Raw genomic sequence first — 14,407 nt, 5'->3', positions numbered from 1 at the left:
GGGCAGCAAAGAAGCCACTTCTCTCCAAGAAAAACATCAGGGACAGACTGATATTCTGCAAAAGGTACAGGGATTGGACTGCTGAAGGCTGAAGTAAAGTAATTTTCTTTGATGAATCCCCTTTCTGATTGTTTGGGGCATCTGGATAAAAGGTTGTCCGGAGAAAGATATGTGCTACCACCAGTTCTATGTTATGCCATCACTAAACATCCTGAGACAATTCATGTGTGGGGTTGCTTCTCAGGGAAGTTAATGGGCTCACTCACAATTTTGCCTAAGAACACAGCCATGAATAAAGAATGGTACCAAAACCTCCTCTGACAGCAACTTCTCCCAACCATCGAAGAACAGTTTGGTGGCTAATAATGCCTTTTTCAGCATGAGCATTGTGCCATAAGGCAAAACATCGACATCGGGAACAAAACACCGAAATTTTGGGTCCATGGCCAGGAAACTCCCCAGACTTTAAACCCATTGAGAACTTGTAGTCAATCCTCAAGAGGCGGGTGGACAACCAAAAACCCACAAATTCTGACAAACTCCAAGCACTGATTATGCAAGAATGGGCTGCCCTCAGTCAGGATTTGGTCCAGAAGTTGATTGACAGCATGCCAGGGTGAACTGCAGAGGTCTTGAAAAAGAAGGGACAACACTGCAAATACTGACTCTTTGCATAAACTTAATGTCATTATCACTAAAAGCTTTTGACACTTATGAAATGCAAGTGTAATTATACTTCAGTATACCATAGAAACACCTGACAAAAAGGATCTACAAACACGCAAGCAGAAAACTTTGTGAAAACCAATATTTGTGTCATTCTCTGTGTGCTCAAACTGAGTGGAAGAAGTCTTGTGTGTAAACCTAACACAATGGGATGTATAATTATGCTATTCAAAATTATGGATATTTGATGACCAAAAGAAAGGAGGAACATCAAATGTTATATGAGTAAAGAAGGCGAAAGACCATTTTATTGTTTTACAATGACTGTACAAGCAGTCTTAAGAGAATAGCATCCAATTATTAAAACCATAGTTTTTGAAAGGCAGTTAATTTTTTAGACAAGTGATGTAATTACACTTTTTTCTTTATATCATATGTAGCTCATTGCACAGCAACATACAAACCAGAGCACTGTACAGATCATACATAGTTCACATTTGTAAATTATACAAGTACTACAGATGTCTAAATTCTTAACCAAAGGGCATTTCATTAAAAGTAACGTATATTCTAATATTTAAAAGTAGCAGGACCCTTCACACACATACACAAAAAAACTTGCTTTTCTAACTTAAAGTGTGTACATCACAGTCAACACTCATCTAATTGCATGTGCATGTCTGAGAATTAAAAGGTTATCAATATTCAACTGCCAGTCAATCTATTACTAAGTACTTATTTTAGGATACTAAACATTTACCAATTAAAATCAAACTTCTCACTGCAGTTTTTGACCATGGATCATTGAGACAGAACTACTTTTTCAATAGCATCAGTAGTGTAGAGGATGTATACCCTTCAAACCCATTGGAAAAATAACAGCTAAAGCATGTAAATTAACATGTACAGTAGAACCTTGGAACTCAACCGACTGGGACGTTGAACAGATCTGTTGAATTTTTTCTGACTTGTACCTCAACCATTTCTGCTAAAACTTTTATGGGTCGAGATGTGTTCAACTACCAATTCAGACCTCGAATTGGTTGGTCGAAAAAAAATGTAGCTACAACTTGATCGGAAATATCACAAAATACAGACCTGCTAAAACTTGTATGGATCGAGAAGCATCTTCCTTTCCAAACAATAACTCCTCCATCTGCCACTTCCAGTATGCCATGAGCTCACCTTAATAGAAGTGCTCATGAATTGTCATTTGTGTTTATTGCTTTTGTATGTGTGCTTTTCATGTGTGTATTAGTTTTATATTGATTGTTAATGCTTTTTATCATTAGTTAGGTATGTAGATAGGTTTAAATGGCAATCATTTGGGAATCTGGAATGGATTAAATTCATTTACATAATTTCTTATGGGAAAATTCAACCAGGCTTAAGGAACGAATCAAGTTTGTGTTCCAAGGTACCACTGTATTACACTATAAGGTTGTAAGAAGGGGCAGCCTTTCTAAAGACATATATGAACAGAAGTGGAAAGTTCAGGTGCATGAAGTACAACTCCAGACCAAAGTTTTGTTTCAACCAACCACTGGAATATAAAGTGTCACACTGACAAAGTACTCAACTGGTTGGATGAAACAAAACCTTGTTCTGGATTTGTACTTCATGCACTTTAACATTCCATCTCTGTGTGTGCGACAGAATCTGAGTACTGTGAGTAACAGTAGAAAGAGATCATGAAAAAAAGAACATGAAAATAGATTCATGATGTCATATGGACACCAAGACAACTTATTTAACAACTGTTATTTGAAAGAGAAACAACTCGGTTATAATCAGGGAGTCAACAATGGCCATGCTTGTTTCGGGAGATTACAGGGGACTCATCCTTATGGCTCTATATCTCAAAAGCAGGGAACTTTGACTTCATGGGTTGCAAAAGGTCAGCCAGGAAGTAGATAGTGCCTGCCATGCCTAAAGACAAAAAACATACACCATGATAAATGTCTTAAATCTTATACATTATCTTATTTGAGTTTATTCTTTATTCGTGAGAAATACAAACTATGACTTATGAGCACAAGGATGTGGTATTCATATGAAATTCACATTTTACAGTAAATTTCATCACGATGGTCAAACCATCAAAATAAAAAAAGAAAAACGTGGCAGTTCTCAGATGTAAGCCTGACCAAAATATCATGAGTACCTTCAAAAAGTGAGAATGGCCTGTCAGGGGTCCGGCAGCCATGTTTACCATAATCCATGCACCATTCTGCAAACTACAGGAAAAATGAAGTTAAAAATTATTATTTCCCAACACTTTCAATTAGGACCAAATTTGTCATAATCACACCAGCTCCAAATCAATTACATAATTAAAAACCCAAGTACAAAAATTACCCATAATGAGTATTATTTGTCTTACTTTTTAACCCCCAGCTCAAAATTTAACCTGATAGCTTTACCATTTTCTGGATCTTTTACTTGGGGATTAGCAGCAGGTATTGAATCAAAATCAAAAACTGAATCAAAAAGGCAATATCAAAATTCAAATTAAAATCTCACCGAGACAAAGAACAGGCAATAAGAGAGAACAAAGCCAAAAAAAAGTAACAGTGATATGTACATTTTCCAATTTTACAAGTACTTGGCTTCTGCTCTGAAAGGAGATATCTCAAGTTAGGGAAAAGATGAACCCTGCCCCCTTTTCTCACCATGCAGGCCCGATACAAGTGCTTGGGGTCATGGGTGAGCTTGTAGAGGGCCAAAAACACATAAGCATTGCCAGCCACTCCATGACACAGGCTGTAACCCTTCTTCAGGAGCCCCCTCTGCCAGACTACTTCCCCGCACTGCAATGCATCTGCAAGGTACTGATCCATGCCGAACACCTACAAAGACATTAACAGGGAAGGAGGTAAAACTTTAGAAAAGCAGCATAAAAAGTGGCAGGATATATAAAGGATGTTTCAGGATCGCTCCCAGAGACAGGTCTAAACAAGGGGTCTGAAACTCATTGAGCGGACCTTGTGTACGGTTTATTTTTTCCTGCATTGTGCATCTATGGTAAATGTAAAGACTTTCCAAAATCACTGGACATCTACATAATATTTCCTAAAAATAGAATACTAAAACTGCAACAATGTTTTGGATTCCAATTCTGACAAGCAATGAAAACAGTAATACACAGCTCTGGAAAAAAACTGAGACCATTCTATATTTTTAAAACAATCTGCATTTGTAAATCCTGATTTAATCCTAGTTCTGCTGGCAGAAGGCTACACTGAGCAGCAGGTTGCTTCCAGGTGCAAAATTTCTGAGACAGTAAACAAGAACAAGGTGAAGCAGGAGACACTAAGAACAATCAGAAACCATCCAGGTAAAAGGCAGAAGTAACTTTCTAATGTCAGAGATGACTAAACGTATCCAACAGTTTCTCATAAATCGGAGGATGACATCAAGTGACCTTTGAAAGGGATGGTAAACATTAAGTGGTGTGAATGCACTGCTAGAGGACAGTTTGTATCAGGCTACTAGAAGGACTGAAGTCCCATAAAGCAAGGAAAAAGCCCTTCACTAATGAGAAACGGAGAAGATCCTAAGTGCAGTTTGCAAAAAATACATATATTATTCACAGGCACACACCCAAAAGTTGAGAAATGAGTGAAACAAATTTTTTTGCTGTGGTCTCTTAAGTTTTTCCAAGCTGCATGTATTAAAATAACATGCCAGTGCAACTAAGTGCTACAGAGTCTCCAGATTTGCCTACTAAACACTAATCATCATGGGAACTACATATATGGCAAGTGGGCAGTTCTCTACCCTAACAACAATCCAATGCCAGAGTGCACGCTGCCCTATCATTTAAACTTATGTACAACAATGTGTGCTACGTGTTAAAAGAATGACACCTTGTAGGCCTGCAGGAGCATGTAGATGACTCCAGGTGCTCCATGACACCAATGCACCAGGAGGTCACGGGTATCCCCAATGCAGGCTGGGTAATTCCTTGATGGGAACCTGAGGTAGCACAAGTAGTCCACGCTGGGCTTCACTAGCTTAAGCAGTCTGGTCTCTCCAACCCCAAATCCTGGCTGAGGGCAAAAAGAGGTAACAGTTTAACTCTGGAAGTTTTCAATCCCCATTAATGGCTTAATCAGCTTCAGTTGTTTGCTTTCTTTTCTTCTCCAGCACAGCAGTTTCATGCCCTGAAAGTAATTTCTGGACATTACTGCCTGTGAATACTGCTTGAAAGAGTTTTCCGAGGTGCTGCACAGCAACATTCATATTCAAGCCAATGTGCGTTACCTGCGTTGAGAAGCAATAGACTCCTCAGCCAATAAGGTCTGCCTGCAAAAAGGAAGTAACACATCCCTCAGCCAAAGTGGTTGACTTGGATGGGGGGGGGCAGACTACGGAGAGGTTTACCGAAAACAGAAGGGGTTACCATTCCAGCTAGCATATTCTTACTTGCAGCAGGAAGTAATAGATGCCTGCCAGGCCATGAGCAGGTCCCACATAGTACTTCTGGTGCCACTCGTACAGCAGGGGGCTCTGCTCCTGGTTGCAGCTCCTTTTGGACAGGCTTTCCCCAGATGTCAATACCACCTCACTGATCTGGAGCAAATTAAGGTGTATTTAACATTAAAGTAGACAAATGTAATGCATATGCTTCAATACAGGCATCCCCCATTTTACAAAAGTTTGCTTTATGCCACTTTGCTTTTACAAAAGACCTGTATTAGTATCCATTTTCTCTGACTAAAAGAAATCCGAAGATGATTTTTGCTTTTATGAAAAAAGTTTGTTTTGCAATTATAGAATTGGAGTACATGCTTCTCTTCTGGGAACTACACTCAGCATCTCAGGATCAAGCCGCCATAGCCTTGCACAGAGTCTGTGAGCATCCGTATTTGTCTCGAAATCCTCTTCAGAATTTTTGGTCAGTGAAACATCTCGGCACAGACATTATTGCTACTTTATATAGGCTGCATATTTATTATATCGTTCCTGCTTCCACTGTATGTTAGTGTTATTTTAGGTTTTATGTGGTATTTGGGAGGATGTGGTAGGTTAATTTCGAGGTCTGGAGACACACAAAACTTTTTCCCCATATACATTAACAGTAATTGCTTCTTTCGGTCAACAAAAGGTTTCGTAGGAATGCTCTATTAAACGGGGAAACCTGTGTGTGTGTATGTATACATATATTTCACTTTCAGCTTAATTTAAAAAATGAAATAATGGTTAAATATTGAAGAGTACCACAGGTTTTGAGCCCATTCCACTAACCTGTACACCCAGCTTCTGTGGGTTGACAAAAAAGTACCCTGCTATGCTCTAGTGCAACTGTGTTATAAATACTAGTACAAAAGATTCAATTTGGAATGATATAACTGAAACATGCACCATTTCTGACATTTTAAGTCAACAATACATCTGATAAGACTTTTTTGTCTTCTTACTGCATTGATTCTATTTTAAATGTAGATATATCTGCTTGTGTGGCAATTAAACAAAGTTCTTTAAACACTTAAAAAAATGCATAATCAAATACATCCAACTTGGTAGATAAGAAATTGTATAAAAATACGCAAATCAAAGACTGAACCTACTTATTTTGTGGCAAAAAGCACTATACGCACTGAGCACTGTCGAACTTGGCACCAAAGTTGTTTTTAACATGTGACAATTCTAAAAGCACAGCAACAGAAATGAGATGAGACCACCAAAAGTCACATTGGGTCTGACCTGTTGAATGTACTGGATTGGGATCTTCTCCTGTTCAAACTCCTGGTTGATGAAGTTCAGAGAAAACAAGTAGCCAATCCTTCCAAAAAGCAGCTCATCTGGAAGGCCTTCTCCCCTCATTATAAACTGATGGTAATGGAGCAGCCTGAAGAAAATGTGGAGATGATGTTGGTGCATCAAATTATATTTGTAGACAACTTACCACAATCTGTAGACTACAATGAACACTTCAACATCTTTGGTTCTAAAATCTTTTTTCATCAAATCTACCTAAATATAAAGAAGTATCTATGAGACATTTTTGCTAACTAACATTTACAGTTTAGTTAGCACAAGTTTTCAGCAGTTCCCAGTACACAGCACCAGTCTGCTGCTAGTTGGACTTTAAACTGCGGAAAGTACCACCACACCACCAGTGTCTTTTTACCTTGTTCACCACATGGTCTCTCTCTCTATTTTTTTAAATGATGTAACTCACACTTTCTTCACTTACATTTGAAGTTTCTTCTGGGTGAGCACTTATTTCTTCCAAGATGTGCTATGAAGCAATGTTTGACAGTTTATCAAAGTTTCTCATTTTCCTGTTGTTTAAATCTTATGACGATGAGTCTTGTCCCCTTGGTAAATTTTGCTGACTGGTGAATTTTCCTGGGCAGTGAATGAGTTCATGTCTGTGCAACAGCCCATTACTGACTGAATTGTGTTTCCCTTCCACAGTTCCACAGGATACTACTGACTGTGGACCACCGTTTGAGAAACTGCCCTAAATGACAGCTGTGTCCCAAAACCAAATAAATCCTCTTTCCAGAGCAAGGATGCCACTTATATTCTGTTGCTACAAATCTCTGAAACTCCTTAGGAATTGTGTTGCTATCTCAAATGGGGACATAAAATAGTTCAGAAATGCTTTTTAAAATTATATGTATGTAGCAAGCAAATTTGGGATATTTGCAAATACTAACACTGTAGTTGTAAGTTGCTAGCAGTGACTTATCTTAGCAGCCTACAACAGTAGTCTACAACTACAGTATTATGTACCACTTCTGTAACTTCACATTTTCAAGTACTGGTTCGAGCACCGTTTTGACACCGGCATCATTTTAACACTGGTATTGGGGAAAAACCCAAACGACTTACCTGCTCAAGCACTCATCAGCCTCTTGCCTTCTCTGCAGCCTGTGGAAGACCACCGCTGCTACAGCCAGTGGTCCGGCATCACCACACAGGAAGGTTGCCCAGCGTCCTGTCAAAGACTGCAGGCTGCGGCATGCGTAGTCCAGGGCCCTCTGCAGAAAAGTGATCTCCCCAAATGTGCGGTGTAGGTGCAGGTACAGCAGAGCAATGCCTAAGGTGGGTGGAACAAAATGTTTTATTCTCCCACCACTCTTGTGGAAAATGCAAATAAATCATACTCATAAGGCATTATACAGGAAATTTACTCCACGGTGTAGAGTATCATAAGTCCTTTTAATACATAAAAACTGATACTTTTAACCTATCATCTAAAATACTCTAACTTAAGTAGATAATACTAAAATGCCAGAAAACCTTCAAATTTCAGATACAGGAGAATATGTTTTTATTATGTAATCTAGATGATTCAGTATCAGAACCAGGATTTCAGATTTTACAAATCTGATTTTCCTAATGGAGTGGCAAGGTGGCTTAGTGGGTATGCAGTACTGCTTTACACCCCCCTCAACTGCCAGGCAACCCCGACCAAGATAAGAAGCTGAAAGATGGATGGTTATTTCATGGAAACAAATATATAGTAGTAGTTGTTGTTATTATTATTATTATTGTTGTTGTTGTTGTTGCTCTTAATCTTCTATTATTATTATTTATTAAGAATAAGAATAATAAGAACATTATCAACAAAACCTGTAACTAGGACACAACAGGATGATAATTGGTGGTGTGGTGATACATCACTTTTGGAATCCAGATAAAACTGTCACATCAATACAACCATGTTTCAATTAGGATACAACCAAGTTGGGCTGGAGATGTGGGCAAATATCTTTACCTGCCCATCCAGTGTAGACACTGCAGTCTCTGGGGTCAGCTGACTTCAGCCCATTCTCCATGTGAAACAGCAGCTCACTGATCTTGTCGCTCACACGGCCAGCAAAATCTGCTGTTAGCTAGATTGGACCACAGAAATACAGTGCTGTACTCAATAGGTTAAAAGGGGTTTTATCAACTAGCCACACGTATTATTTCCAGAATTAATAGTATAGTTATCTGGTACTTTAACCCGTTTACATTTTCACTTCGTCTTAAAAACATCGTTTGAAAACTAGTACAGTAGCTCTAAGCTAGGTAACAACACAAGGTATTGTTCCTCATTGGCCCTTCTCATTGCTGATGGCCAATCACCAAAGCGTTTACATACAGACTGCCGAATCCACAAACCCACACAACACTGCTACGTCAACCGTTTCTCCCGTAATCTGCAATCTTCTCCACTATGCTTAAATACCCTGGGGTTCGCGGTTACATAAATAATATAAACAATTGACTAAAATTCTGAATCTTGTGCTTAATTAGTACGTAATGCCTTCTAGGTTCGGACATTTAAATATAATTCAAAAGAATGCAAAAATGCTGCTCTTCCTGCGTCACTAGCGATTCGATGAACAAACATCGCAACCTTGAGTGCCGTATATCCCCACAAACATGGATGTCCCGAATAAATTTCAAAATGATATGGCTGCTCTGATACATAAACAATACTACAATGGCCATTTTATATTACAAGACCGCGAGGTTACAAGCAAGCCACAATGAACCGGATTTTACTCAAAACAATTGTCAATGACGCAGTACCTTAATAATAGTTTCGAAATCAGACGAGTGCCCGTGGAAACGAAAGACGGGCATGAAAATGCACGGCTTAGTTTACGGACCAAACCGAATAATAGCAGGTAGCTATTGCTAACTTACTCTGCCTCGATGGTCGAAGTGATACTGCGCGCCGCCCGGCGTTTCGTGGTAGTCTGTGTACGGATTCTTGAGGGCTCTGACTTCCATATTTCACCCAGAGAATGTGCTCGGTTTCTGGTTTAAGGACAGGGTATAGGGTAAGTACACCAAGACAGCCTCCCTCAGATACGACACAAGAAGTTTCGATTTCCGCCGGAAAAAGACACAAATCCCATGCAATTTTAATCCGTCGGCGATCCTTCAGAGGTTCTGCTACCACGATAATATGGATATAATTACAAAACTGCTAACTATGGCTAAAACGCTTGAATGCTTATTTTTTCATATTTAACCGCATACGTTCATATCCATAAGTATTCATATTTGCTACAGTATATCGACATTATGTATAACGTATATCACCGTACCTAACACAAAAGATGTAACACACTCTTCCTAATGCATTAGTTCCTAAACCGTCACGCGTCACCGTTATCTCTTCTGAGCATGATTTTTAGAGGATGCAATAATAAAATGGATCAGAATTACCATAATATGTGTTTATCTTGACCCAAATATGTGAATTAATTGACGTGAATTAATGTACTATTATATTGTTAATTTTAAATTTACTATGTTTATTTTATATAATCAACACTGATTGGTTTTTAACGTACAGATTTTCAAAACGCCTTTTTTGTCCTTTTCTTTTTTTACTAGCACAGCGTTTAGGATCTTTACGGGCGATGCTTCTGTTGGACAAGTTTAAGACGCTTGTTACTATCAAAAATGTTTTTCTCTTCGCACTCATATACATGTACTGCATATATCAGTAGCAAACCCTTTTTCATATATTAACTATTACTATTAATATTATAGTAAATATTAAAATATGAGTCATTCCATATCAAATCACATGTGCTCCTATACCAAACGTATGGAGAAATCCTAAATATTAAGTATGTAGCTTATATGTAATAGTGTTGAAACTACAACTCTTTGAAATTTAAATTTTATATATTTTGCCAAACGACATTTTCGTGCAACTTCCGACATTCACAGTTCCTTTGATATGCCATTTATAGCTGTATTTTCTGTAGAATTAAAAAAAGTAAACGAAAAGTTAGTTGTATTTTATGTACTTTTCCTCCTACAAGGCTCTGAAAATTGCCTAAAATTCAAAACGATGCCCCTTTTGAGAGATTCTCACTCAAACGTGCAGTATGCTAGATAAAGAACTGTGTTTTTTCCTGTCGTTTATGTCATATTAGGCTAATTGAATGCAGTAACCAAATGTATGACTCATGGGAGTATCACGGTAATTTTTTCTTGATTGTGCTTTATTTTCATAATTGCCTATTTTCAAGTCCTTATCTGACCAGGTGGGCAATTAACCATCATTTTTATATTTTCACCATACATACATAGCCTGTACCCTGTCCTTGTATCTGGAGATGACCTAACAAAAAATGTGTTGTTCCTGAGCTTTTTTCTGGAGATTCTTATTTTTTTAAAGAATGAGCTGTCATGCTCTTGTTGCTGTACAAATTCAACATTAACAATTTCAGAATTGCCACATAGACTTACTTCTATAAGACGAGCATAATATCAAATATCAAAGACCGCTCAGAGGATGTTCTGATCTTGTTACCTTCAAGGAAAGATCTAAAACAATGTACTCTCCTGACCTGCGGGGTCATTACTCTGCAGTCTAAACATATTACTTTGGTTGGTAATTTCTACCAATGTAACCCATTTAGTTGTTTCCCAAATGTTTCAATTGTGTAACTATTAATCTGGTTAGCTGATTCTTAGAAAGTGATACTGACAAAAATTTGATTTTAATCATTTTTAACAAGTCCACCCTTTTCTGAAACATAATCATAATATAAACACAAGTAAAATCAGTGATTAGATTAAATTTTGAGTAGGCTACACAGCTTTATATTACTGTCTTGCTCTACACTACATTTGCAACACTAACACCAAAAAAAGACAGAATATTGTTACAGCAGGAAAGCATATATATAGGCATATATATATGATATATAAGCATATATATCAAATCCATGTAGTTTCCTTTGTTGTCAGAATTTTCATTCGCATTATGTCCCATAAGTGCCAGCTCCTGTCAACTCAAGAATGAAATCACATCAACCATTTCACAATCTCAGTTTTCCCTCACAATGTCATGGTGTTTGGATAACTGCGGATGCATGCCTTAGCTGATCAAACTACCAACCTCACGTTTCCTAAACGAGTTGTGTGACTGCACTGATATGTTCCTTTTGCACAATAAAAAATCTTAACATAAAATTAAGGTTCTTAATTTGGTGAATGACAAATAAGGTTTTAACAAAATGAAAAAAGTCAGGTGGCACAACCAAAACAGTAGGGCTGAATTATTTACCGATTTCAAATTGAAATCGCGATTTGACACAATGTGATTATTAAATCAAAAAGGCTGCAGTTATGGAAGTGCATTACACAGCACGTCTGACCCAGGGTGTAAAACTGTCGTGAAGATAGTTTTACAAATTCATGTCAACCTCCTTCTATGACAGTCATTCTTACCAATCAGAAGTGCCATGCTCCGTGCATGCTAGTCATGCCCACCAATCAGAAGTGGCCCAAGGTGACTGCGGATACACCCACAAACAAACAATGAAGGAAAATCCAAGGAAAAGGTTACATTCACGGAATGAAAAAATGATTCCGCTTGTGAGTTACAAGTGAATTACCTACCTCTTCCATAATCGATAGATTGTTTTTATTTATAAAGTGATTTTTATGACAGAATTGGTTGCATTTGTGTAAAATATATTTGGATACTTGTTTTGTACACCCGTGCTGAGATTTGCGCACTTATATTTTAGTTTTGTACACCCATGCAGCAAAGTTTGTGTTTACAAAACAGTTTTGCACACTTGTGTTTTCAAAATTACAGATATGCAACTTCATATTTGCACATATTTTAAAAGCCGCGTTACAACTACGAATCGGTATTACAAATGCACAAACATAGAAGGAAACCCTGTATTTAAATTTTTTTCCCGTCCCGAAGACGTATGAGTGGCGCAGCATTTTGATAGTCAGGCAAATCCAGCCAATAATACCCGAGACAAAAGTCAAACAAAGGCCCGAGCCCCCCAGACCTCGCCCCCCACAGTGGGGTGGACGACAGGGCCCACCACACCCACCAGGAAGCTGACCCCCCCCCCCATCCAGCCCAAGACCAAACCACCAAAGCTGCTGCCAGCACACAGAGCAGCCCAGAGTAACACTCTCAGGGACTCACAGCAGCACAAGGTCAAGGGCACAAACACACAGACTTGGAAAGAATGTATCATGAAAAGAAAAAGATGATTGTCAGTTTTTAAGGATACCCAGTTGTCATCTATGCAGAACTGATTAAGGTAAACACACCGGAAGAAGAACTGCATAATACAACAGTACATTTCAAACTTAAGCCTAAACCTTTTGTGAAGAAGAGGACTGACTGGGTAAATATGCAGCAACAGTGTATGTTGAATAAAAGGGAAAAGATTTCTCTGCATTCTCAATGCCGCAAAAAGTAGAAAAGTGGAAATCTCCAAACCTATGTTCAAAAATACAACACACAATTTTCTTATTACACATTGTATCAATCAAGTCCAGACCCTTAGAGAAGGTAAAGATCGGCCTAAAGAAAGAGAACTGTAAAGAGTACGATGCATTAAAGCAGTGATAATAAAGCTTACAGATCTCTTTATAACTGCTGCATGTAGCCTTCATTTTATATTTAATGATTAATTAATTTAAAGATATAAAATACCCATCAGCATCCAGTAAGACTTTCACATAAATGCTTCTTTCAAACCAATCAGTTTTAAAAATGTACTTCCTATTAATACTAATAACCCTGTTGTTTCATTGTAGAGAGAAAATGTGTGTAAATATCTTTTTCCTGAAGAGGAGCTCTCGTTTGTTGGTAATTTAACAATGTAATATGATTTCTGTAGTTACATAATTTTTAATACAGATCATGTAAATTAAAACAAACGAAAATATTTTTCAATTTGCCATATTCCAAGCTGCTAAAAGCCTTAAAGGAGTCCAAAAATAAATTTAAGTTTAATGAACGATAATCGAGTGGGATGCAAATATGACTTGTGAATTTTCTTTTAATGAATGCCAAATGCTGCGATGGGTTGGCACCCCATCCTGGGGTGTTTTCTGCCTTGCACCCGTAGCCTTCTGGATGGGCTCTGGACCCCCCATGACTCTGAATAGGACAAGCAGTTACAGAAAATGGATGGATTGATGGATGGATGCCAAATGAGGTTTGTCAAACCTCCTCCCATTTTAAGTCTGTTGGCATAAACATCAAAAAACAGACTCATGAGTGAAGTGTAATAGGACTCCAGAATCCCCTGTATAATTTATTAAGCTTTGGTAGGAGAGTAATCATGTTTCATAGATGGGGCCAATAAGCCATAAGCTACCTATACGTTCTTTGAAACCTTCTGCCACCAAAATTCTAATATTCGCAAGAAGTACTTATATAAGTCAACCATGACACTATTATAGTGATCTATAAAATGCCCTGACCAAGTTTTAAAATGGAAATTACAGTTTAAACCTTGCTTGTAGCAAACGAGCCCACTCTTTCTTTTTCAATAATGTTAGCATGTCCAGGGCGGTTGGGAAGCCAGTTGACCTTGGACCCTCAGAAGTTTTTTATCCCCCTACTTGAGAGTTTTTTGTTTTTCTCCTCTATTGTCATTTGGCTTTCATTCATTCATTCATTCATTCATTCATTTCTTTGTCTTCCCTTTACCCTGTTTTTGTATTATTCTGTCTTAAGTTGTAATCACAACACCCCCATGTAAAGCACCTTGGAGTGACTGTTGTGAAAGGTGCTATATAAAAAATAAATCTAATTGAATTACCAGCTTCTGAAATGACTTTTATATAGATGTTAACCTAGCTGCAGTGAAAACAGTGAAGATGGGTCACAAAAAAAACTGTAGTTTGGTGAAAACAGTGAATAGGGTTGCCACATTCAATCTGAAGAAATATGGGACGTCAACCCCCCAGTTCCCTGACAATAAAAATAGCTGATTTT

General features: G+C 38.0%; 1 protein-coding gene and 1 long non-coding RNA gene across 4 annotated transcripts; one reads left to right on the top strand and one right to left on the bottom strand.

Annotated features, from left to right (window-relative positions):
* Window positions 1–943: 943 nt before the first annotated feature.
* Window positions 944–9,843, bottom strand: LOC111851593 (glutathione S-transferase LANCL1-like). 2 transcript variants are annotated; one of them, XM_023826640.2, is made up of 10 exons: window positions 9,729–9,843; window positions 9,322–9,435; window positions 8,402–8,519; window positions 7,513–7,720; window positions 6,376–6,520; window positions 5,095–5,241; window positions 4,536–4,718; window positions 3,339–3,515; window positions 2,831–2,903; window positions 944–2,595 (listed from the first exon to the last, which is right to left on the bottom strand). In XM_023826640.2, exons 2-10 carry the CDS (start codon window positions 9,406–9,408, stop codon window positions 2,519–2,521), a joined length of 1,215 nt encoding a protein of 404 aa, XP_023682408.1. In that variant the 5' UTR covers window positions 9,409–9,435; window positions 9,729–9,843; the 3' UTR covers window positions 944–2,518. The 2 variants fall into 2 exon arrangements, with proteins under 2 accessions (XP_023682408.1, XP_023682407.1); XM_023826639.2 differs by lacking the exon at window positions 9,729–9,843 and having other exon boundaries at window positions 9,322–9,546.
* Window positions 9,844–11,322: 1,479 nt separating this feature from the next.
* On the top strand, window positions 11,323–14,187 carry LOC140592268 (uncharacterized). 2 transcript variants are annotated; one of them, XR_011992593.1, is made up of 4 exons: window positions 11,323–12,021; window positions 13,219–13,270; window positions 13,533–13,622; window positions 14,147–14,187. It is a non-coding gene; the product is annotated as an uncharacterized lncRNA (long non-coding RNA). The 2 variants fall into 2 exon arrangements; XR_011992592.1 differs by having other exon boundaries at window positions 13,219–13,283.
* Window positions 14,188–14,407: the final 220 nt, after the last annotated feature.

Source organism: Paramormyrops kingsleyae, chromosome 1 (genome assembly GCF_048594095.1).
Source record: "Paramormyrops kingsleyae isolate MSU_618 chromosome 1, PKINGS_0.4, whole genome shotgun sequence".
Taxonomy (NCBI): domain Eukaryota; kingdom Metazoa; phylum Chordata; class Actinopteri; order Osteoglossiformes; family Mormyridae; genus Paramormyrops; species Paramormyrops kingsleyae.
The sequence above is the reverse complement of the archived record's forward strand: the minus strand, read 5'-3'. Positions and strand labels throughout refer to the sequence as shown.